The 25,990-nt window shown below is 34.8% G+C and overlaps 1 protein-coding gene across 1 annotated transcript; it reads left to right on the top strand.

Annotated features, from left to right (window-relative positions):
- Positions 1-12,757: 12,757 nt before the first annotated feature.
- Positions 12,758-13,441, top strand: LOC132286776 (uncharacterized). Its single transcript, XM_059789164.1, has 2 exons — positions 12,758-12,985; positions 13,072-13,441. The coding sequence occupies exons 1-2, from the start codon at positions 12,865-12,867 to the stop codon at positions 13,329-13,331; spliced, it is 381 nt and encodes a 126-aa protein (XP_059645147.1). The 5' UTR covers positions 12,758-12,864; the 3' UTR covers positions 13,332-13,441.
- Positions 13,442-25,990: the final 12,549 nt, after the last annotated feature.

The raw sequence follows: 25,990 nt of genomic DNA, 5'->3' as shown, positions 1-25,990 counted from the left end.
TGGACTCACATCCCTCATCTTTTTAAAGGTTGTCAAGTATATCTGGAACATCTTTCCTAGCACCATGATTTGCCATGCTAAGCTCCATGTCATAGGCTCGAGAAACAAGCTCTTCAAATGTGTAAGGCTTAATCCCTTGTAGGATGTAAAGAAGCGCCCAACGTATACCTTGCATACATGTTTTAACTGCAGAAATTTCAAACAAACGATCCTTGCAGTCAAGACTTAGAGCTAGCCAATGGTTGATGTAGTTAATCACTGGTTCACCCTTCATCTGTTTTGTGTTTGTAAGCTTTACAGTATGACGAGTGCTGTAGAAACGGTTGAGAAATTCTCATTCCATCTGCCCCCAACTGTCAATATCTCTAGCTTTGAGGTTTTTATACCAATCAAATGCATTCCCTTTAAGGGAATGAACGAATTGCTTGATAAGGAGATCTCCGTTTGTAGCAACATTGCCGAAAGTTTCTACAAAATGTGCGACATGTTGCTTGGAATTGCCTTTTCCGTCAAATTGTTGAAGCTTCAGAGGTTGATACCCAACCGGCATTTTTAAGGTGTCAATTCTTTCTGTGTAAAGCTTTGAGTACATGCAATCACTTTGAGGAACGCCAGTGTATTGTTCTCTCATGCAATTCACCATCATGTCTTGAAGTTGTTGGACAGAAAGTGAGGTGACGGAGGCAGCATCAATTGTTGGATTGGCGGACATGTCGTTTTGATCATCAATTGGAGTGTTCTCTGGCATGGAATTAGAATGAGAAATTTAGCCTTTGCTTGACTTAGCCTTGTCATCATGCAATTTTAACTTTTCTGTCAGCGAGGCAATTTTCAAATCTTGCTCGTTGAGAGAGTGTTGTAATCTTTCAATTGCACGGGCCATAGTCGTCAATTGCTCTTCGTACGAGGTAGTACTCGTCATCATGACTAACATAGTGATGGAGATAGAAAAAATCGGTGGCCTTTGGGTGGACCAACCTTGAACTTGAACTTGTGACTGGAACAACCTTTGAGGTTATAAGAACCTTCCTCCTTGCCCCCAGCGAGGTAGAACTTGAACTTGTGACTGAAGTAACTTTTGAGGTTGTAGAAACCTTCCTCCTTTCACCCAGCGAGGTGAAGGCGGTATGAGTTTGAGTTGTTACTTTGACAGATTTGGCAGAATTAACTCTCATCGCATCGTGCTATCTTTTGGTAGGAATGGATGATTTGGCCATGCTCCACATCATTGAACTTGTAGAGGTGTTTGTACCACTTGACGAAGTTGTAACCTTCTTGCCACCTCTTGTGATGGTATTAATGTTGTTTGTCATGACCGCGATGTCTTTGGTGGTATTCTTGCTCTTCGTCTGAATCTTATTGGAAGTCATAGAATCTGACGAAGAATTTGTTGAGGATTTGATGCAGGAGAAAGAGATGAGAGGCAGAGGATGTCACACCGGGCGTGCTAGAAATTTTTACACACAAATTTTGTAGTCTGCAAATCAGAACAAAATAGGGAGCAAATATAATATTTTATTAATTTATAAAGATGAAGTTCAATCCTTTGTAATAATATTCTAAAGAATAAGGTCCTCTGATTCGATCTCCTTTTTAGTTGGTTGGATCCAAGGGCTGCACGAGCTTAATCTTGAATCACCATGGAATTTGGATGAAGAACGACACATCTTTGGATGTACTTGTTGTTGATCACCGTGGAATTTGATGAAGAACGACACAATTTGATGTGTTTGGTGTTCTTCACTTTTGGATTTAGATGTTGGGGATGAGATTTCTCTCTGGAATTCTGGATTTTTGAATTCTGAATTTGATGTCTCTGAATTTCTGACCCTCTGGATTTCTGAGTCTCTGAATTTTTGGACCTTCTGGATTTCTGAATTTTGTCCCTAGATTTTTGGACTCTGAATTTGTGTACCCCTTCCTCCTTCCTCTAGGCCTCTATTTATTAGCTTTTTGGATTAATAGGATGATGACACGTGTCCTCTCCTGATAAGGAAAAAATTATAACTAGGCCGAGCTGGTTATATAATGATAATTATCCTTAAAAATAATTATTTCAAATATATTTTATTAGGAATAATTATCTTTTCATTTAATCATCTGGGCTGGGATAATTAAATAATTTAAGTGGACCAAGCTTAGGCCAATTTAATAACTTAATTAAACATTGCCCCATATTTAATGGGTCAATTTGTCAAAACAAAAGTCCATTAAAATTTTAGTGTCTACAACATGTACAGAAGCACATGCATTAGTGCAATTGTTATACTTGTTATTGTTAACTTCTCATTACAGCTTTGGTGGGCACTTTTTGTCCTCTGATGTACGGCAGCTGTTAGATCGTTTCTACAACTTCAAAGGTAACTAAAGTGTTATTCAATGATGATTAATGTCGTCCTTTTGTTGTTGATTTTTTTTTTTTTTTTAAAATGGATTTTAAAGTGACAACTTTTTACACCCTATTTTTCTACTTTCTAGTGGAAGATCGCTCTGGTCAATTCCAATGGAAAGATACTACGATGTTCCAGTGAAAAGTCTTGGGATACATGGCAACCAAGGAAGCAAGCGGTTACATTCAAAGTCATGGGACACATGGCAGCCTAGGAAGCTGGTTAATTCTAATGGAAAGGTATTACGACGTTCTAATGGAAAGTCTTGAGACACATGGTCTTGAGACACATGCCAGCCAAGGAAGTGAGCGGTTACAAACGGTTACATATAAAGTCATGGGACACATGACAGTCTAGGAAGTGATCGGTTACAAGCGGTTACATGCAAAGTCATGGGACACATGGCAGCCTAGGAAGCAAGCGGTTACAAGTAGTTACATGTGAAGTCATGGGACACATGACATGTAATACCCCTAGTTTTCAAAAGGATAAAATGGGAATTAAATTTTGATTTTTATTGCATTTTTATTTAATTATGTGACTTATGTGTTTTGATTTCTTAATTGATTAATGGTGAATTGGTTTTATTATTTGCTTAAGTGATTAAGGGTGTATTTATTTTAATTTAATTGGTTAATTAAAATTGTTTTAATTTAATTGTTGGTTAATTTAAATATTTGATTAATGATGTTTTAATTGACGTGTCTTTGGTAGATTATATTTGGTAGCTTTTATAATTTATTTGTGTCGTAGGGTTTTATTGTTTTGTATGATTAGGTTGCCGACTTATATTAGGGTTTAATTAAAGCCTATAGATATACGGTTATAATCAAACTTAAGATTGGGATGCCTATATATATATATTCTGATAGTCTGCTAGGGTTGAAAACCCTACTCACGCAATAGTCTGGAGAGGGGAAAAACAGAGGCTCTAGAATAGTTTTGAGAGATAAACAGAAAGGGTCTTGAGAGATTAATTAAGGGAGTTGCTTGTGGGTTGAGCTAAGAAGTAATAGAGGTAGAGAGTAGTGAACAGAGGAGGAAGGAATGGTCTTAGGGGTTACCGGAACTTGGAGACGAATGTTAAAAGGTTTCAAACCGAAACCTAAAGGCAAGTTTCATTCTATCTCCTTCCTAAAAACTTGTGTTCTGTGCATTCTATATAGTCTCCAGGAAGTTAATAAACTTTAAAACGGAATTTTGATGCATGGTAACAAACTTAAAACTGTTCGTATGTTTAGGTGAACTGAGGTGTTCCTTGCATAAATTGTTTTGTTCGGTTTTAAATTTTTGCCAAGCAATGCTTGTTGATATTTGAGGAGTCTTTAGGATGGTTGGGACTTAATTAAACACTAAGAACTTTAAAAAAATTATGGAGCAGAGGGTTGAACTTTGCCGGAAGCGGAGAAGGCAAACAGAGGAAGCATAAACTGTTTCGATTATGGTTAATGTTTTTTTGTCAATTAATTCACACTGGAACTGGAGAAGTTTCTAGGATTGTTAGGAATTAAATTGAACCTTCAAAATCTTTAACAAAAGTGGGACAGAGGATTGAAGCTTTGCCAGAAGCAGAGAAGGCAAACAGAGGAAACGGAGAAGGAAAAACGGAGGCAGAGAAAGTGGTGGAGGCTCCACCCTTCAATGGAGCCGGCTCCATTGAAGTGGAGCAGGCTCCACACTCTTGTGGAGGTGGCTCCAAGAGGGTAGAGCAGGCTCCACACTTTTGTGGAGCCGGCTCCTCTTTTGTAAATGCACAGTAAGTGCGTTTTGGTGATTTTTTTTATTATAGGGGCTTAAATGAAATTTATGGAAAGTGATGTGGGGTTTTAAATGTTTAAAATTAACCTATTAAAACCTTAAATTAGTTAGTATATGCTAGTGTGTTAATATTAATGGACATCATGAATTTTTAAAGATTAATGTGCATGCTGTCCAGGAAGGAGGAAGGCTTAAATTTCTAGTTTGTTTAGCCAATTGAATGGACTGAAATGAAAGATATTTTAGGGATGTTATATCAAAGATATATAATGCATAATTAAGACCCAGGAATGTGGGTATGTGATCTGGAAAGGAACGGCATGAAATTTAGATATTAATATACATGCCGTCAAGGATTGAGAAGGTTTTAAATGCTAGTCTTCATTTGAGCAATGTAAATGAACTAGTATGGAAGAATTGGTGGGGATTCTAATATAATGTTGCTCAGTTTATAATTCTGATAATCATTATACCATGCTGTGGATGTTAATTAATGAACTGTTTTAATTTTTGTTTTGTCAATTGGATGGAAATGGATAATTTAAATTGTTTATCAGTACTCTGACAGTTTAAAAGGAGTTTTTATGATTATAATCAGATACTGGATGCATGATAAGATCTTATTAAAATCTGATTTCTATTATGTTGGTTTCTGGATTTACTAGATGTTCATTTGAGTGTGCATCATTATTGGATCATATGCATTATATGCACCGGTATGGGACGGTAGCATAACAGAAATGGATTAGATTAAAAAGCTAAGTTCTACCTCTTCATACATACGGAATGGATTAACTAAAACAGTTAAATCCTATATGGATGCATGTCCAGTCAACTAAAATAGTTGAATGACATAATGGATATTTATTCTATCTTTCTGCATTATGAAGGAATTTATATATATACTTATGGTACCGTGATACGAGCTTGAGTCTTCTGATCACGGTTAGGGTGTGTATATCGCAAAGGTTGAGTAGCTAGATATAACTGATGTTCCCTGGTAGGTCTAGGTACTTGGCCGCTGGAAAACGTGTTTTATATGTCACCTTCTACCCAGGCTGAACTATGTGATAGGCTAGTGAGCATCCTATAGTGTGTGTGTATATATATATGGACTATTTTAGATATTGTCGAGCTATCTAGGATGTATCTGCGTATTGGGTTTATGTATGGATTGTAGTAGGATGGAACTTACATGTGGGCCTGACCCACTCTTATTTTTCAGGTATTCGTCAGTACCAGGCTTAGGGCTTGATCGTGTGGATGCAGATACAGACACTCACTCTTCCGATTACATAGGATTTCCTTTCTTATTTTACTTTTGGATTTTGGTTTTGTATTTATTGTTCATTTGGAGTTATTAGGGATCCACTAGATGGATTCCCGAGTTGTACGGATTTGAAAGATTTAAATGATATTAATTTCTTATTTAAAATTTGAGGATTTTTATTTTAGATTTCGTTCAGCGCATAATTATTTTTATTTTTAATTCAATTTTTTATTCCTACTTGATTACATATTGATTGTCTGATATCCCTCGGATCTGTGCTCGGACTTGAGACCCGTGGCTCTAGAATCGAGGGGTATCACATGACAGCCTAGGAAGTTGGTCGATTCCAATGGAAATGTACTACGACAAAAGTCTTGGGACACATGGCAGCTAAGGAAGTAAGCGGTTACAAGCGGTTACATGCAAAGTCATGAGACACATGGCAGCCTAGGAAGCAAGCGGTTACATGCAAGCTACCATTACTAAATTCTATAAATAGGACATGATATTGTAACTTAGAAGGGCTGCTTAACGCCAAATCAAACACGCATTTCAATACAATCTTTATTTTCATTGCAATGCACTTTCAATATGATTAGTTTAAGTCCTGCACTTTACTTTTCAATAGATAATTTTACAGTCAATTCCTTTACTTTCATAAGTAACGTAGTTCTTTCTAGCCAATTAATTATTCCGAAGTCCTTTTTCAAAGTCAAAAAGAACTGTAAAGTGTTCATTCCAGACCTCATCACAGTCATCTGGTCTCGCAGTCTTCCAGCTGGAATATTGTTTGGATCTCTCTTTAGAACTACAACAGTTCTTGGTACGCTTATCCGGTTCCATCGGAACCGACCACTTTTACAGGCCAAATATATTGGCACGCCCGGTGGGACAATTGGGAAAAGATATTTCTTATGGCATATCTGAGCTTTGAACGTAAAGAATACAACCGAAGGGAGGGCCGAAGAACGTGACATGTACTACATACGTAAAGCATGCTACCAAAGATACCTAAGGCTGGTCAAAATATGTGAACAATATTTTCGAGTTATGTCGCAGGTGCAGACAGTACAGGTGCCACTTGCACAATCGATGCCCATTCTAGTGACACAACATGTGCAGAATCCAGCCTTGATGGTTATACCCTAACAAGTTTTCTATGATGTTTTTACTAATAATATGTATCATTTTGGGTCTTGTCAGGGTACGGCTCAAGCTGGTCAATCAAGAAGTCAGCCGTACTTTTCACCTAATACTACTCAACAATTAGCCGTTCCGGTAAACAGGCCAAGTACGTTTGTTGAGAGTAGTCATTTCCATTAAAATGTGCATATCATACCAGAAGTGAAGACAGTGCAGGTGCCACCTGCACAATCGATGCCCATTCCAATGACACAGCATGTGCAGAATCCAGCCTCGGTGGTTATACCCCAAGAGGTTTGCCATGATGTTTTTACTAATAATGTGCATCATTTTAGGTCTTGTCAGGGTACGGCTTAGGCTGGTAAATCAGGAAGTCAGTCGTACTTTTCACCTAATATTACTCAACAAATATGTGCAGCCACCTGTTGCCATTCCTCAAAGGCCGCCTCAGGTTTTTCCTATGGTAGGCGAGGGATAACCTCTTACAAAAAAATCTCCTAATCAAGGACTAAATCCAATCCGCTAGAGGAGTATTCCTTTGGCAAACCTAAACCTAATTCTAGTGGTGTTTGGGGGGCATCTAATGACCAACTTACCCAAAGGTTGGCCAGAAAATACAAACTCATTACCCCAACATATGGTGTAGATTCTAGCAACAGTGAAGTCAATTCCACCAGCAGTGAAGTCAATTCCACCAACAGCAATTCAGGTTCTATTTCAGTTGGAATCTTCAGTGCAAAATCTTCCATCAAAAGCAGTTCATTCCATGAAGAAGGTCGACAAACCTTTCCATAGGAAGCCGTTATCACTTCTTCCATTGGGAAAAGATTTTCCACAGTCAGATTTTCCTTCAGAAACGGCACAAGCTTCTCAATTGTTGTATATTCTTCCACATAAATAATATAAAAGGTCATAATATTTTTCTTCCAATTTTAGAAAAAATGCTTGTAATTTGTTTGTCCCAAACTCACATCTTGTGATTTTTGGGGGGCAAAACTTGGCCAATCAACTATGTACTTGGCCTGATCGAAGATGTACAAATTTGCCCTCCTCCTAAACCTCCAGATCCCGGGGGGCAACAAAATTGGACGTGAGGCTTCAAATCTTCGTCATAGTTAAACAAGCTGTTTAAAGTTTTCGGCCTAAGGGTATATTCTGGCTGAAAATTTTTAGTTGTTTAATTCCTTAACAATAGAAATATCACATGGCAAATTCATCACCCACATCTAAAATTGGATATGCTTTACACTTCTTCAAAGAATATCAGACACATCAAATTTGGAGGCAATGTTTACACCCTATTTTTCCACTTTCCAGTGGAAGATTGCTCTAGTCAATTCCAATGGAAAGGTACTACGATGTTCCAGTGGAAAGTCTTGGGACACATGGCAGCTAAGGAAGCAAGTGGTTACATGCAAAGTTATGGGACACATGGCAGCCTGGGAAGCTGGTCGATTCCAATGGAAAGGTATTACAATGTTCTAGTGTAAAGTAATGGGACACATGGCAGCCAAGGAAGTGAGTGGTTAGAAGCGGTTACATGCAAAATCATGGGACACATGGCAGCCTAGGAAACTGGTCTATTCTAATAGAAAGGTACTACGACGTTCCAGTGGAAAGTGTTGGGACACATAGCAGCCAAGGAAATAAGCAGTTACAAACGGTTACATACAAAGTTATGGGACACATGGCAGTCTAGGAAACAAGCGGTTACATGCAAGCTACCATTACTAAATTCTATAAGTAGGGCATGATATTATAACTTAGAAGGGCTGCTCAACGCCAAATCAAATACGCATTTCAATATAATCTTTATTTTCATTGCAATGCATTTTTAATATGATTAGTCTATGTTTTGCACTTTAATTTTCAGTAGATAATTTTACAGTTAATTCCATTACTTTCATAAGTAACGTAGTTCTTTCAAGCAAGTTAACTATCCCGAAGTCCTTTTTGAGAGGTAAAAAGAACCCTGGAGTGTTCATTCCAGACCTCATCACAGTCGTCTGGTCTTGCAATCTTCCATCTAGAATATTGTTTGGATCTCTCTTTAGAATTACATCAGTTCCTGGCACGCCCATCCAGTTCTATCTGAACCGACCACTTTTATAGGCTAAACAACAACAAATACAACAATTGCATTCTTTTGATTTCCTTTGGGCTTCAAAGGATAAATGTGTCTGAACACAAACGCAATTTGATCGCAGTTCAGAAAATTTTATTTGCACATTGCAAATAGAGAATTCCTTTCTTTTTTATTGGTTGAACAGGATAGGAAATGAAATTTTTTTTTTTTTTTTTTTTTAAAGTGGAATGATTAAGTAGACAACAAACACATTTGAAAAATGGTCGGTGGGACAATGGAAGTTGTTACAAAACAAAAATACTTTCACTATTACTGCTAAAATTAGTCAAGAATATAATGGCAAAGTTCAAGCTTTGAATGTCCATTGTTTTAAGACATATCGATTAAAGGCAAAATTTGAAAAGTTGTACATCATCGACGAACAAATATTAAAATAAAAAGTATCATCTTGCACTACAATTACAATCTCACCCACAGAAGGAGAGGTAACAAACACAATAACTCGCACTTTATAGGCTCCAATTTTAAAACATACAAATCCGCATAGATAATCATAAAATTTTAAATGTAAATAAATGGATACAAGCAGCATTCTTTAGACTTTGTAGCCTTCATGTCTTGATAACACACTGATACACACATAAAAAATGAGTAGATTCCTGAATTATCTATAAAAGAATATGTAGAAGTACAATACGTACAATGAGCTTAAGATAGAGTTGTTTTTAGCAGAGTTATGTACCTTTGATGGTATGTGTAAAAGATATAGCAACGGTAGCGAATGATACATTAGACATGACATGTCCAAGGGCATGACAAAATGCTACAAGAGTGAGGATTGCCAAGAGTTCCTTATATATTGGCTGGGCATGGATTCACTTTTAATAGTCAAATATGTTGGGATTTGTATGCCCTGGCATAGCCAATTCCTATTTGGATTAAAGTGACATATATTCTTAACATATCTGAAATATTTATGTTTTATACAATTGGTTAATTCAATGTATTATACTTCAATTCATTATAGAATTCATAATATCCACTTGATTACATGAGATATTTATATGTATGCGATAGCGATCAATACATGAACATAAATAGTAATCATAAATAGTTCATAGTCGGTAATTATAGATATACTCATTATTAACTAAGACTTGAACCGGATCCGCGTTAGGTTGAGATATATTGCGAGAGTCATCATATGTAATTGCTTCCTATCATTGTCATGACATTTGACTCTTAAGTATGAAAGAAGTATAGACTCTTTTATTAATTAGTAATTACTTTGATTTGTTCGGATAATTCTTCAGAATCCATAGACCGACACTTTGGATAATTATGTAATTAATAGTTAGATGGTTATATTTTTAATATTTGCATCGCTTCTACTTATATTTATTTTGTATTGATTATGGTTGATCACAAACTAAATTTGAAGGCCTTGTGTGTTTTTAGACAAAATGATTTTCTATATATTTATTTATTTAAATTATTATTTTTGTCAAATAAATGTTTTATTGTGATTAAGACAGAAATAATCAAAGTTACCAAAATAAATATATTAATTTAGTAGTCGGATTGATGACTTTATTTATCCGATAACTAATTATGCATAGAGGGGTCAAAATGCAACATTGACTTAGAGGTTATTTATTATTTAATTAAAGTTCAATTAATTTCTTTTAGTAGAGAAGAAATTAATTTATGAATTAATTGTATTGGGTCCATGATATAATGGATTGGGCCATTTATTAATTCATTGTAGCCAAGAAGATAATAAGCCTAAATGATTCTCACTCATAGCTCAACTTGATATTGGAGGCCTACTAGAATTGAGATATCACGGGAATTTTAGAGATTGAGAAAAATATATTGTCTTTAATTATTATTTTTCTTTTGCATATATATACATGAGGTCCATGTATATTTTAGGTTACGCCTTTATGCAATAATTTTTAGAAGACAAGAAAAGTTTTTCTCTTTAGAATTTTAAGATTAGTGTTCTCATCAGATGGAGGCTCTCACAAGCTTAGCTCTCCAAGTCATTCATGGAGGTTTATGGGTGATTCCTAAAGGCAAGATCATTACCGTCAAGATGGAGATCCATGGAAGATGCATTTAGCAAACTGATCTACAATAAGTGAGAACATTCACTTAAGAAGAGAGATCTAAGGTTTACTCAAACATTGATGTAAGTTTTCTATCTCTAATTGAATGGGCCATCATGTTCTTCATGCATAAAACTTGTGTTTACACATGAATCAAAATCTTTATTTGAAAATGCCTCGTAAAGTTTTAAAAACTTTCGTTTCCCCGACAGTGGTATCAGAGGTAGATTTGATTCATGTCTAAAGTTAATATTTTTTTATTGAAGAAAATCATCAATCATGGATCCAAATTTATATATGCATATGTATATATTAATCTATAATGATTATGTATATATATTTGTGATTGGATGATGATGATGTATGTTTGGGCCATGGATGAAACTTATAGGTTAATTGATGTAATTTTATTTTTGGATGAATGTAATTAAGGTTTTGATTTAACCATTTAAAAGTAGTTCAATGATGTAATTTTATTTTTTTTATTTATTTCAAATTGTAAAATTTATTTAAAGTCGTGTAATCTTCATCAAATGATGCAATGAAACTTCAACCAAATAAACCAAATAAAGCATTGTGGGTCTAATTTGGCTTCAGGAATTTTCAGGAATTTTTCAGATTTTTTTTGAAATTTTTTAAACCAAATAAAGCATTGTGGAATTGCTTAAGTTGTAAATGGACAACTAAATACTTTTATCTTGGTTAGGTGTTTTTGTTCAATTTACCAAGCCTGAGGGTGTTATTATCAAAAAATGCTTAAGTTGTAAATGGATTTCTTTAAATTGAACTTAGGAGTGTTAATGTAATTTACCCAAATGTTTAAATTTCAAGGCACTTCTGACCGTGTATGTGTGTTCATGCTTCCTAGCAGTGATGGAGTCTGGATTAAATTTAATTTTGCACAATAAACAAGATAAAATAAATATATTTCTCCTACTAGCCGCAAGAAAGAAAAAAAAGTGAATTAACAATGCAATAATCAAGATTCAAATAGCATGCCACAGTTCACAAAAAGATTGAAGTAAAGAAAATTTCAGAAACATTAAATTCATAAAATTACAATAATAAATTTGAAGAAGAAAAAAATTATAATAATAAAAAAAACTTATTATACATACATCATATATAAGTGCAGGAAGCAAAAAATTTAAAAAATGCAAAAAATTGATTTATACATCTTATTCTACAGGTCGGCCTGCTATATATTTTGGCTACCATTGACTTGAAGTCAACTTGGTGGTCCATTATCTTTCAACTCCACTAACTCGGGAGAGAAAAAGGAGTTCACAACGCGGAAGTTTCAGTCTTTGTCCCTTAAATCAGAAAAGATTCAATCTACTACTTGTCAACTTGTTTTTGGTGGGTAATTATACTGGAGCTTCGTTAATATATACTGATATCTCTCTTTATTTTTTAAATTACATTGATCTTTTTTGTTAGAGTTATTGGGGAATGACATTAACGATTTTTGTGTAATTATGTTTATGTCCTTATATATTATATTATATTACAAATAAATATGTTTTTGAAGGGTAAAATTAAAATTTAAAAGTTCAAAAATTGCTGACATCAACACTTTTTTTCATTGACAATTAATAAAGAGAGAGTATGTATTATTCACGTACAAATCTTAAAAGAAAGTAAGTATAATTTCAATTTCAAATTTTTAATTCCATGTCTGCCAAACATAACATAAGTGTAATTTACTTTTTTTTCTAATTTGTTATTTTAACGCCATGTAACACGTGTTTTGGAGTGTGAACTCAGGTTTTTCTTTTACTTTTCCTGAAAGCTAGTGTGAACTCAGGGTTTTGCTGAAGGCAATTAGTAAGGTGTGTGAACTTGGGGCTCGGAGGCCTTTCAAAATTCGGGGATCTTTTTGACTACTTTATTGTCTTTCTTTATTGCTAAATTTGCATTGCTGTGATGGTCACTTTCTACGCCAAAGTCTTTCCAAGTGATCGCCCCCTTACATATATATAAGTCATACGTTGGTTATATATATATCATCATCAATTAAAACGTAGTATACTACTATAACTTCCTTTGTTCAGTCCTTCGTTGGAACCATACACAAAAAATAAAATAAAATAAAATAAAATTAGAATGAGAAGCAAAGCTTCTTCCATCTATTCATCTCTCACCATATGTTGTTTATTCGTGATTTGGCTCATCATGGTTTCATCTGTACTCTGTACGCGGAAATTATCCACCACTCCCAGCAGCCGTAAGTACTCTCTCTCTCTTCTCTCGTGCTTTCTCTCTCAGACGCATTCATATTCATTCATTTTGTTCATTGTTTGAGTTATGCAGACGGAGATAGTCATATGGAAGCAGGCAAACACGATTATAAACATGCCGGATCTGCTATACCATCAGGACCAAAAGTATCAAAAGCACCTACAAAAGGTACTGGTACTACTGTTACCGGCTCCAACTCCAAAACTCGTACTACTGTTTCCGCCTCCAAAAGCGTGGGGGGCTGTGATCGAGATACATATGGGGCTTGCCTACCAGGAGGAAACGTCGTTAGACGCTGTCAGCAGTATGGAAAGTGCAGACTGGGAAAGTGAAACAAGCAAAACTACTGGTTCTCATGTTTGTGGTGGATATATATATATATTAGTAATTGTTTGTAATATTTCAGATCCGAATAACAAGTTACTCCTTATGTGTTGCTTCATCTGTCCCAAATTAATTTTTTGTTTTCCACGATTCTAATTTTTTAAGGAGGGGAAATGGAATTATAATTTGACTTGGATCCTCTAATTTAAATTTTAAGTTATCCTATATTGAATTTTTTACATAATGACATGCGTCATTGAGATATATTTACAACCTATATCAGTTAATTTAATAAAATTTAGAAAACTATAATGTTTTAAGGTAAAAAACTTTACAAAAACGTAAACATTTCTCTCCTATAAGATCTCTCCTCTTTTGTCCAAAAAAATATTGCTCCCTCTTTCTCTCTTTTTTGAAATAATAGTATTGGCTTGGATGAAGAAGGTGATTTGATTAAAGAAACTTGAATACTATATTTTAAATTTAATTGTATACAGTGTCTGATTAGATGAATTTTGTAAAATTTATAAAAAAAATTCCACATTTATCGAGGAAAAAAAAAATTCCACATTTAAGTTTTGAACATAGTTTTGCCATTATATCAACATAAAATAGACGTTCTTCATTATTTAGAAATAATAAATCTTTGGTTAGTAATAAGTAGATGCATTTTTATACATATTCAGATTTAAACTGAAGTATAAATGGTTAAGGTATTTTAAATCTTTTCTATCTTAAAACAGTGCAGTTTCATAACTTTTTTTAAATTAGCTGAAGTGATTTAACATAAGTGATATATATATCTTAAATGACACATATTATTCTGTAGAAAATTCAACTTACGATAACATAGAAGAGTTTTAACTTAGAGGATCTAAGTCCATTATAATTCGCATTTCTTTTTGAATTTCAATATCTAAACTCCAGAGTATAAATATTTACATTGTAAATTCCATGGTAAAGGCAATTTCTAGCTCTTCTACTTTTTAATCCTCACTTGAAAACGATTGTATAGATATTTATTTGTATATATTATTATTAGGGTTAATTGCACTAAACCTCCTCAACTTTCTTCTCTCTCCCACAAAAGCACCCTGAACTATTAAAAAGACACTAAACTCCCTAAACTATTTTAATCGTTGCAAACTATTAATTAGCCGTCTGAAATTTAACGTTAGTGCGTCATGTGACCTATCTCAAATTTAAAATGCCTAAAATAACCTTATGACCATTAAAGCTATATATATATATATATATATATATATATATATATATATATATTACGTAAACCCATTATTATATATACATATTTGAGAATTTGTGTTCAGCAACAAATCTAACCATATGCATGTATGTATCAGTAAATGATCGTCTGGTATATTTATAATCTATTATTTGTCTCCATTCATCCTCCACAATCTGTTCTTTCGTTTCATTGATTAAAAATTGTCCTCCAAATCTCTCTCTCAATTGTTTTTTTTTTTTTTTTTTGGGTTTTGAAAAATGAGAATGGCCGAATCATTAATCACATAAAAAAGAAAATAATTTTAGGCTACCATAATCTAAACACAAAATAGAATACCAAAACAATCCTCATAATCAATGAAAAACAATCAAATCAAGACTTACAAATGGAGTGTCCCAACAAACAAATCCGCAAATTCGTCACCCACATACAAAGAACAATAAACCCCAAAACCAACACCCCCCCCCCCCCCCTCCCCCCAACACACCACCACCACCACCACCACCAAACAAAGGCCCTTTTGCCCAAATCTTCAAACCTAACAACCACGGATAACTCAACCACAGTGAACTAGAGCAATAATTTTGTTGAATATTTGAAATAAGAAACTCAAATTTCATTCTTTTTTTGCTAGGTTATTTGTTCGTCAGTGCAAACACAACACCTATTTGTGTTTTTGTGTGTGTTGATTTTCTGGGTCTTTTGTTTTTAAGCATCTTCTCTACAGTAGCTCATAAACCCAACTAAAAATAGCTTTTAGTGGGTTTAGATAGAAAGAGAGGGTTTACCGGTTCAGTAGAAGGGAGGAATTATTTGATGCTAATTAATTTAGAGAGATGGAGTGGGTTTAGAGACAAAGAGCTTCACGTTGCCAGTAGAAGGTAGGAATTGTTTGGCACAGGTTTAGATAAAGAGATATAACCCAAGCAGTTGTAATAAGGAAGGTATGATTATGATGTGTTGGTGATTTTCTATTGGAGATTTAGATTGCATTTGCCACATCAGTTGTTGAAGTAGGATATAACTCAAAACAGTGTTGTTCAACTTAAGGGTTAAAAGGTAATTTGCTTTTTTAGTTAACGAAAGGTTAACTATTTGTATTTAATTGCAACACTATTATAGTTCAGGGGGTTATTCTTTAATCAGGGGTTTTTTTGCAATCAGTTCATAATTCAGGGGTTTAATGCACCTAACCCTTATTATTATTTCAAAAGTTAAAGCAAACCCATGTATCTTTGCCCCCACCAGGGCGGGAACAGTTAACCTCTATAAAGGGGAGCAGAGCTATACCATTGGTAAAGTGCACCCTCGTGATCTTTATTCTCTCGCCCAAGAAACCTCCTGAAATTTCATTTTTACAATAAATTCTCTAAACTATTTCATTTTTTTTTTTTTTTGGCAAAAAACACACTATGTCACTATTCTGATTGATTTTTCCGATGAAACAGGCACTATGATTTTAAAATGACAATATTACCCCTATTAAAATTTTAATATTAAATCAATTACACCTCCTAATTTGTTAACTCAAACTCCCATTAGCTTTCATCCCTACCAAATTGCATCTTTCTCTCATCTCATTCTTTGCAACCTTGTCAACAATCACAGACCTGACTTTTGCAAAGATGATCACAAATCAAAGTCATACACAAAAAGCCATGTGTTACAAAACCACTTATGTGATTCGGTTGCTGGAACCAATCTTCTCTCTCTTACTCGTGAAATCCAACCATCGTCATCGTATATTTCTCTCTCTTGCTCTAATTGGCAATCCGGCAGAGTCGTTATTGGAACCTATTACGAATTAGAACAAAGTTAAAGACAATCGAAGAGAAAAATCAAAAGGATCTCATCGTTCCTCTCTAATGAGGATGAGGAAGCAAGGACTAAAAGAATCAATTGAGTTTCAATTTTGATCTCGATGACGAATCGGAGCAATTTCAAATTGTATATGTATACACATAAAAAAGATTTGGATCGACTTTCAAACAGGAATCACTCCTCAAATTTGTATATACACACACATCATATACATATATGACAGAATATATCTTGTTGTCATACACAACATTAAACCCATTTTGATGGGAAGCTAAGGAGTGATTGTGAGAGAGACTATGTAATACCCCTAATTTTAAAAGGATAGTCTCGGTATTTTTAATTAATTGTTTTATTGCATTTTTATTTGATTATTTGTCTAATTGTTTAATTGTTTAATTATTTAATTGAATTAATTGTTTTAATTGAGTTGTGTGCTTATGTGGCATTGCATTAAATTGATTTATTTGGTTAATTAAAATTCTGTATTTAGATGGACTTAAAATAAATGTTAAATTAAATATTTTTTTAATTTAAGGAGTTGGGCTGGATAGTATTATGGACTAACCATTAGGGTCACATGGATTATTTAGATTTGTGGGTCTGGGTACAGTTAATACCCATGGATGGTTATACATATATATAATGTTATATATGTATATGAGGTTTAATTAATTATTATTTATTATTGATGATTACGTTAGTATCAGTATTCAATATATATGAATTATATGGTTTAGGGTTTTATATATATTTTATAAAGTCACCGACTTATATACATATATCTATTTTATTATATATTTTCTTTTTCTTTTCCAGCTGTTCATGTTAATAGAATTAAGTTAGAATTAGGTTTTCCTATAAATATACCATTATATCTTTGCATACGGTTAAAACCCTATTCACGAACAGAAAAGTCTGAGAGAAAACAGAGAGAGGAAAAATTAGGGTTTGGCTAAGACTAAGGCTAAGCCAAGGAGAGAACGAAGGGGTGTTACTCGTGGGTTGAACCAATGGGCAACAGAGGAGTTAAAGTAATGAAGGATTGCCGAAAAAGTTAGGAAGACGACGCTGAGATTTTATTCTAAAATCTCCAAGGCAAGTTCTATACCTTACTCCTTTGACTTATGTTCTGTACATGCCTAGGTAGTCTCCAGGAATTTATTTGAATGTTAAATTAATCTCCTGTTCATGTTTAATTTGATCTGGAATAAGTTTTGTTAATTTAAATTACAGTTGATTAATTGTGAAGCATATGGCATGATTAATGGTTTTCATTGTTGTCATTAATGTAAACTATTTTATATAAATTATTGGGATGCCACTGGATATATTTCAGACTCTTAGGATCAGTATCGATGAAGAACAGAGAAGTTGGAAGTTGCCGGAGACGCAGTGGAAGGGGTAAAACAGGTTCAGGGCTCTTAGAGAGGGAGAGTGCCGGCTCCAGGGAAGTAGGAGCTGGCTCCCTCAAGTGAAGAGCCAGCTCCATGGGTTAGGGAGCCGGTTCCCTCATGTGTAGAGCCAGCTCCAAGGTGTATGGAGCCGGCTCCATGTGTGGATTGAGCCTGCTCTTAATTTTTGTGAGCAGGCTCTCTTATTTTGATGCGTACTGGAGGTAGTTTGGGCACTGTTTGAATGATTTAGGTTTCCTGAACTGTTTTGGGATATTAATGAGGGTTCTAAATATTATTTCATGGTGTATTAAAACCCTATGATGCATAATTTTTATTTATATACTAATGATTTGAACAGTATAAAACTTTAAACAAGTTTGCATGCTGTTAACGGATAGAGAGGATTTACTTGCTTAATACAATTTAAATGACTGGGACATAATTTTTAAATCCGTATTGGATGCATAATAGGGTCATATAGTTATTAGATTTTATTATGCTTATCCTTGATTTTAATTGATGAACCATTAAATTCTGTTCTGTCAATTACATGGATGTTGTGGATTGTATGCACCGGTATGGGACGGTGGCATACTAGGGACAGATTAGTTCAAAATACTAAGTCCTACCTACTTTGGAATAAGGGAATGGATTAACAATAATGTTACATCCTACTTATATATCGTGTCAAGGCAACGAACAGTTGAGCGACACTACTTTGGTTATGGATGGATTATAAATATATATTTATGATACTACGATATGAGCTTAAGTCTCAGAATCGATGGTTAGGGAGCGTATATGCATTGGGATGCATAGTTGACTATGATGGTAAAGGTATACCCTGTTAGGTCTAGGTACTCATTCCCACTTCAGGTGCGTTTTGCATGTTGCCTTCTATTCAAGTTAAGACCCCCTTTGTAGTCCAATGAGGGTCTCTTAGTGTGGATATATATATGTATAGACTAGATAGATATTGCTGAGTTATCTAGGATGTATCTGCGTATCGGGTCTCTGTTTAGATTGTAGTTAGAATAGAACTTGTTTATGGGCCTGGTATCACTATTATTTTTAAATTCTTTTTGTATTTTGTGTTCATTTACATACTTAATTGTTTGGTATCCCTCGGATCTTTGCTCGGACTTAATCACCCGTGGCTCTAGAATCGAGGCATATCATAGACTATCGGGGCAACTATGGTGGTGGTGGGGCGAGATGGCAACAGAAATGGTGATAATGGTGGGAAGAGAACAATATATATCTCATTTTCTTGCTTTATGGACTCCACATCCAAAATCTTCTCCCCAAACAACTAAAGTACTTAGAATTAAATATTCTTTTGGTCTCTCTCCATGCTTTAATTTTGATAAATAGCCAAAATTAAACTCAATGAAGGCAAAGAAAATTGTAATTAATGGATTCTCAAATATATGTATATATATATATATATATATATATATATATATATATATATATATCTCTCTCTCTCCATGCTTTAATTTTGATAAATAGCCAAAATTAAACTCAATGAAGGCAAAGAAAATTGTAATTAATGGATTCTCAAATATATGTATGTATATATATATATATATATATATATATATATTGGTCTGTTTGGTGGATGGATTTTATGGTTGACAACTGGCCAAATAAGAACCGGTGGTGATTGGTGGCCGGATTTTTGGGTGGTGTTTGGCATTTGCTCACCGGATTTATTGGAGTATAGGGGACAATGTTCTCGCTTCAAGTTGTACGTGGATGAGAGTCAAGATTAGAGGAATAGATTTCAACCTTACAGTTGCTATGTTGCGATGGAATGAGCTAGGGCTAGTGTTTCAACTAGTGAAAAAAAAAAAAAAAAAAAAAAAAAAAAAAAAAAAAAAGAAGAAGAAGAAGAAGAAGAAGAAGAAGAAGAGATAAGGTGGTACCCATGGCCGATGGAAGTGGTGATCTGAGTTATCTGGGTAAGAGGTGTCGTTGGTAATTAGCGCTAAAAATATTAAGTGAAATTGTGATAAGGTTAGGTGCTAGTGCAATACTATTGGCTGTTGAGATTGCCCTTGACACATTAACAACGATATCTATCTATATACCTTTGATTTTGAGGGTGCCCGTGAAGGAAAATTTATTCCTCTTCTTCTCCTATTCACAACCATGGAAGAAAATTAGAGATTCGAGCTTCTTTGGAATTTCGGGTTCCTTAGAGGTTAGATTTGAAGAATGGGCTAGTTAGGAAAGTTGTAGAGCATGTCTTGATCTACAAGATGATGTGATTTTGGAGGGCATTGGAGCATCTTGGATTTTTGACCTAGACATGGGTTTGGGCTTTTTGTGATACCCCTCGATTCTAGAGCAACGGGTGATCAAGTCCGAGCACAGATCTAAGGGATACTAAACAATTAAGTATATAAACAAGTATGATTACAAAAGAAATAAAGAATAAATAATTAAGCTGAAAAGAATCTAAATAATAATTCTTGAAAGAACAATACTTAGGTCCTTACTAGTGAAGATCTACACCATCTTCACTAGTGATGTGGCCCATAATAAATAGACATGCCATCTTTAATTACTAAATTTAATATGGAGGGTAAAAACCTACTTACCAAATCACAACCAAATCACAGAGATGGTGATTTATTATCTGTCCACATCACTAGTGATGATGGTGTAAATCCTCACTAGTGAGGACCTAAGAATAGCTCTTCTTGAAATGCTAATTAAATAATCTAATATTACCAAAATCTCCAATATTATTACAACTCAGGAATCCATTTAGTGGACCCTTAATAATATCCCAACTGGAAAAGTTAAAAACTGAACTGCAGAAAATCCAAAACTAAAACATAAATAAAAGTCCTACGTAGTCGAAAGAGTGAGTAATTGTCTCTACGCAGCATGAACTGTAATACCCCTAGTTTTAAAAAAGGATAAAATGGGAATTTAATTTTGATTTTTATGTAAATTATATGACTTGATTAATTCATTATTTGTGAATATGTAAATTAATTGGTTAATTTTAAATTGTATCTATTTTACTTTATTTGTCTGTGTTACTTTAATTATTTAATTGTGATTTAATTTAATTAATTAAAAGTAGGTTAAATGATGTGTGTTTTATTATGACTTATTTGGTATATATTTTGTATGGTTGTGTAAGTAGTTTAGGATTAGGGTTTTCTTTTATGGAGATCAATTAGCCGACTTGTAAATTTAGTTGAAATTAAAAGTAGGTTAATTCAAGGCCTATAAATAGAACAAGTATACATCCTTTAGGGTTGGCAAAACCCTATGCACGTAATAGTTTTTGAGAAGGAAAACAGAGGTGGTTTTGAGAGGAAAAACAGAGAGATACAGGGAGAAACAGAGAGAGATAGGAGAGGAAGGCTAGTGTTTGGGTTAGACCAAGGTTGGACCAAGGAAGAGGAAGGATTGGTTGTTCGTTGGTGAAGTCAAGAGCAACAAAGGTGGAACAGCAGTCTAGGACGTTGATGGAAAATTCAGAGACGATAATTTGGAGTTTCAAAGCTGAAACTCAAGGCAAGTCTCTGTTCTACTCTTTCCCTTAAATCTGTGTTCTGTGCATGCCTAGCTAGACTCCAGGGGTTTAACGAATGCTAAAATTGAGTAATTATGCATGCTTAGTTGGACTGAAATAGAGGGCGTGTGACTTTGTTTTCATATTTCTGTTTTGAATGATTCTGAAAATTCTTGATGCACAATTGATGTTTAGGTTTAATCTTTGCATGTTAAAACATCTAAAATAGTTTAGTATGGACGTATGGGACTTAGGTTAAAGCTTAGAGGCTTTACCTATGGAGTTTTAGGGTTTACAGAGGCTAAACAGACGAAGAAGATGACTTCAGCACCAACTCAGCCGACTAAGTTGGCAACTCAGCCAACTAAGTTGGACCGCGACCTGGGTTTTGATTTTAATTGCCTCGAATTATTTCTAAACCTATTTTAATCTAAATAGGTTTAATAGACTTAGGAAGATACCAGAATGCATCTTATATTTATATATGCTAAGAGGGTGGATGTTTTGGAAATTAAATAACTTATATGTTGTTTAAATCAAATGGAAGGGTAAATCTAATTGCTCAGTAGTTACATTTTAACTATTTTAAATCATTGTTTGGGTTGAACATGGTATTTCTACTTCGTTCAAACTGTTTTAAATGTTGTATAGGAGTAACATAGACCTGTATAACTATGAGGAAACATTAATTCATAATTGGACTAAGGAATAGGGCAAGGTGAACCTATGGGAAAAGCAATGGATTGTGCACTGATTTATTAATGAATTTATTCACTGCAACTTGGAGGTTACTTTATGTATGATTTAATATTGTTAATCATATTTAGACAAATTTTTAAGTATAGAGGATCACCTGAATTTAACTATGCTTGGTGTGGAATAAATTGATATTTGTTTGCTATTTAACTGTATCAATTTCTGGATAATTTGGAGAATGTAAATGCTTAGGTTTGTTTTAGTAGTTTACATTATTGGAATATGATTTTTTAGGCCTTATAAGGAATGCCTAATGTTAATATATATGTGTTAACTTATATTGATGCATATTTTGGAGAATGGTTGTTGAATACATAGTGTTGTTTTATTAATTATGTTATTTTGAGGATTGTATGCACCGATATGGGACGGTAGCATACTAGGGATAGCTTAGTGTAAAACACTAAGACCTACCTATGCTAGGGACGGATTAGTTCAAATACTAAGTCCTACCTATTTGGAAATAAGTTGGATTAATAATAAAAGTTAAGTCCTTCTTATATATGTATATATGCACCGGTATGGGACGGTGGCATATTAGGGACGGCTTAGTTCAAAACACTAAGACCTACCTATTCTAGGGACGGATTAGTTCAAGCACTAAGTCCTACCTATAGTGAAATAAGACGGATTAACTACAAAAGTTAAGTCCTACTTATATCTATGTGTTAGGTCAATAAACCTTTTTGAATGACACACCTTGAACGGACTTTATATATTTATGTTATGGTGCCATGGTATGAGCTTAAGTCTCAGGATCATGGTTGGGATGCATATATCGCCTAGGATGGATAGCTGGACAGTAGTTGTTGTTCCCTGGTAGGTCTAGGTACTCATGACCACGTAATGTGCGATTTGCATGGTATCTCTACTCAGGCTGAGACAGTCCTATTGGACTAGTGAGCGTCTTATAGTGTTTAATATATACATATATGGACTACTCTAGATATTGTTGAGTCTATCTAGAATGTATCTGCGTATCGAATTTCTGTTTGGATCGTAATAGAATAGGACTTGCATGTGGGCCTGACCCACTCTTTTATTTTTTAGGTGCTCGTCAGTTCTAGGCTTAAAGCTTGATCGTGATGATACAGATACAGACACTCACTCATCCGACTACATAGGATTTCCTTTTTTGTTTTGCTTTTGGATATCAGTTATGTAATTTATTTTCACTTGGGATTATTAGGGGTCCACTGGATGGATTCCCGAGTTGTATGGATTTGAAGGTTATTAATTTATTAAACTTTTATATTTGGAGGATTTTCGTATTTAGAAGTTCTTTCCAGCTTATTAATTAATTCTTATTTCTTTTTGTAATCTGTGTTCGCTTTAAATATTAATTGTTTGGTATCTCTCGGATCTGTGCTCGGACTTGATCACCCGTGACTCTAGAATCGAGGGTTATCACAGTTGGTATCAGAGTCAGGTTCTAGTGTCCTTAGGAGTGTTTTTCGTTAAAAGTCTTCCGTGTTGCGTCTCTTACAACTTAGAGCCATTCTAGGGTTCGTTGTACTCTTTTACAGTTCGTTAGAAGGAGCAGCTGATGTCAATTATGTTTCATAATTATAGAATGGTTGACATTAGGAGGAGGATGGGGTACACGGCGACAGCGAATCAGACCGAAGAACTAAAGGAGTACGTTATCGAGTTCTCTATCAGAAGCAGAACTTGGGATTGAAGGTTTAGTTCCGGTTGACTCTACTTTTCAAAGTATAAGCTAAGGAGGGATATAGGAGTGCGTTTTAGGTCACCGCATAACGGGACCAACACGATATCAGTTGTTCTCGTAAAGGAGACAACCGAGGAATAGGAGTCCAAAGAGGATTCTAGTGGAGGAAATTTCAATATATCCAAGAAAGAAGGTATTGAATGTTGAAAATCAAGGATCACGCGAAAGTGATCTTGTTCGCTAATAGTATAGTGAACGATACTCGTAGAGTTAAGGTGGATAGTTAACCTTGTGTATTACTTTTAAATGAGGTAGATAAAGAGAACTCTTTAGGGGTTCCGGAATTGGATGGAGTTCTTCTCAGAACGAAGCAAAGATTATATAGCACGTTCCGGGGAGTATGGGGATTAGGTTATGACGATCTAAGTTGATTTATACAGCTACATTAGATGGTTTGCATTTCGTGTATAAGAATAATGAAGGTTAAGCCTTTGGCATTTGCTGAGGCAAATGGATTTTGTTTTGAGCTATGTTTCGAGGTTGAATGATTACCTTTGAAACTGTAGAAAGGAGATTGTGAACCAATCAGGTAAAGTTGATTTCTAAAAGAAATTTTCTTTGTTAGGAGGAACGATGTTTTACGTAGGGTTCTATTGTGTTTTATTGTGTGTGCTTTATGTGTTTCCTTTTTATTAATTATTCAGGATCGGGAATACGGTTTAGTTGGGGATACATGAGTGATCAGTCAACTACCGTTTTGGAGGAATAACGTTAATTACGCTAGGATTTTGGGCATGTGGCCAATCTGATGAACCTAGACAAGCGAGGTTATAGTACGCCTTCAGGAAGGGGTAAGTAAACCAGCAGTTCGAGTCAAATGATATAGATTCATTTGATAAACTGTAACGTCACGATGGTTTATCGGAGGAAATGACTTGGCTGAATATCTTCTTGGAAATTGTACAAGAGGTAGTTCCAAGTCAGTAGGAGGATTTTGGTACTGGTTTAAGTACTTGTGGGAATGATACTGACTGAGGATAGTAGACAGATTAACTATTCGTCAGTCTATCCTTAATCAAGAATTTGGTTGATAAGGGGGTGTCATTAGGAGAAGTTACCGGAGTTGCATATTGAGGATGAAGCAAAGTCTCTTCATTGGCATAAATGATGTGGAAAAAAAAAAAAAAAAAAAAAATTAGGTAACAGTTCGCAACAAATAGCTGTTGCTCGGCAATTTTTATCTATTTGGAGGATGAAAAGATTCCATATGACGTTGCAATTGGGCAGGATGTCTATTAGACACTTACTTGTATTAGAGAAGTAGGATGTCAAAGACTTGAAGGTGAGACCGAACATCTAATGATGGAAGCTGGTGTTACCAGATTAACAATACTCTCGTTAGACAAATTGGAATGAGGATGTGAGGACTGAGGTTCACAACTCTTAGTTTTTATTTGGTCTTGGAGGAAACATGATGCTTCGAAAAAGGAAGCAGATGCTTGGAAGGTAGTTAAGAGGAGGGACATAGTGATTTGTCTCAAAGTCTGATATCTAGTAGGTAATCTAGATGGACCGTCAGAGATCATTAGATCCTTGCAGCCACTTCTCATACTAGAGCGGGACTAACAGAGAAGTTTCACGGATCTAGATGAGAGATCGCTGATTTTACACAAGGGTCAGGATTGTGGTTAGGATATTGTTTGACTGATAAAATTAAATCAGCTTCATTTTGTCTATTTTGGAACTGGTAAGATATCAGTTCCTACGAATAACACGAATCACGAGACGGCTTGGATGGATAGATGTGGTGATTCACACTTTGCATTAAGTTTCGTCTGGTGGAAGTAATAGGGAGGAGGATGATCTTATCCACCGATATGGTAATTGAACCAGCGGTGGTTATTACGCAATCCGTTGCATTTTAGCATGTGGAAATAACAACATCTGCTATTACCAGGGAAATGGAAGCGGTCAACGTGAAATATTTGAGCTGACCCCATAGGAGGTATTACCTTACTCAGATGAGTTTAGGATACTAAAGGGGGATTGGTAGTTGTCTTCCGGATTCCAGGAAGGTCGGAGTGACTAAGATGTAAGATTCCTAAATTTTACGGTGCAGTCCAATGGTTAGTAGTTGTAACATGACATATTTGGTTCATTTTAGTGAGCCGGTACGGATAGAGACATGTACATCATTGTCTCTAAGTGTATCACCTGTTAACACGGTGGGAAATTTATGC

This window comes from Cornus florida, unplaced genomic scaffold, assembly GCF_030987335.1.
Source record: "Cornus florida cultivar Cherokee Brave unplaced genomic scaffold, ASM3098733v1 CherokeeBrave_3.0.0_Hap2_Chr02, whole genome shotgun sequence".
Taxonomy (NCBI): domain Eukaryota; kingdom Viridiplantae; phylum Streptophyta; class Magnoliopsida; order Cornales; family Cornaceae; genus Cornus; species Cornus florida.
Note: the sequence above shows the minus strand (reverse complement) of the source record. Positions and strands in the feature narration are given on the sequence as shown.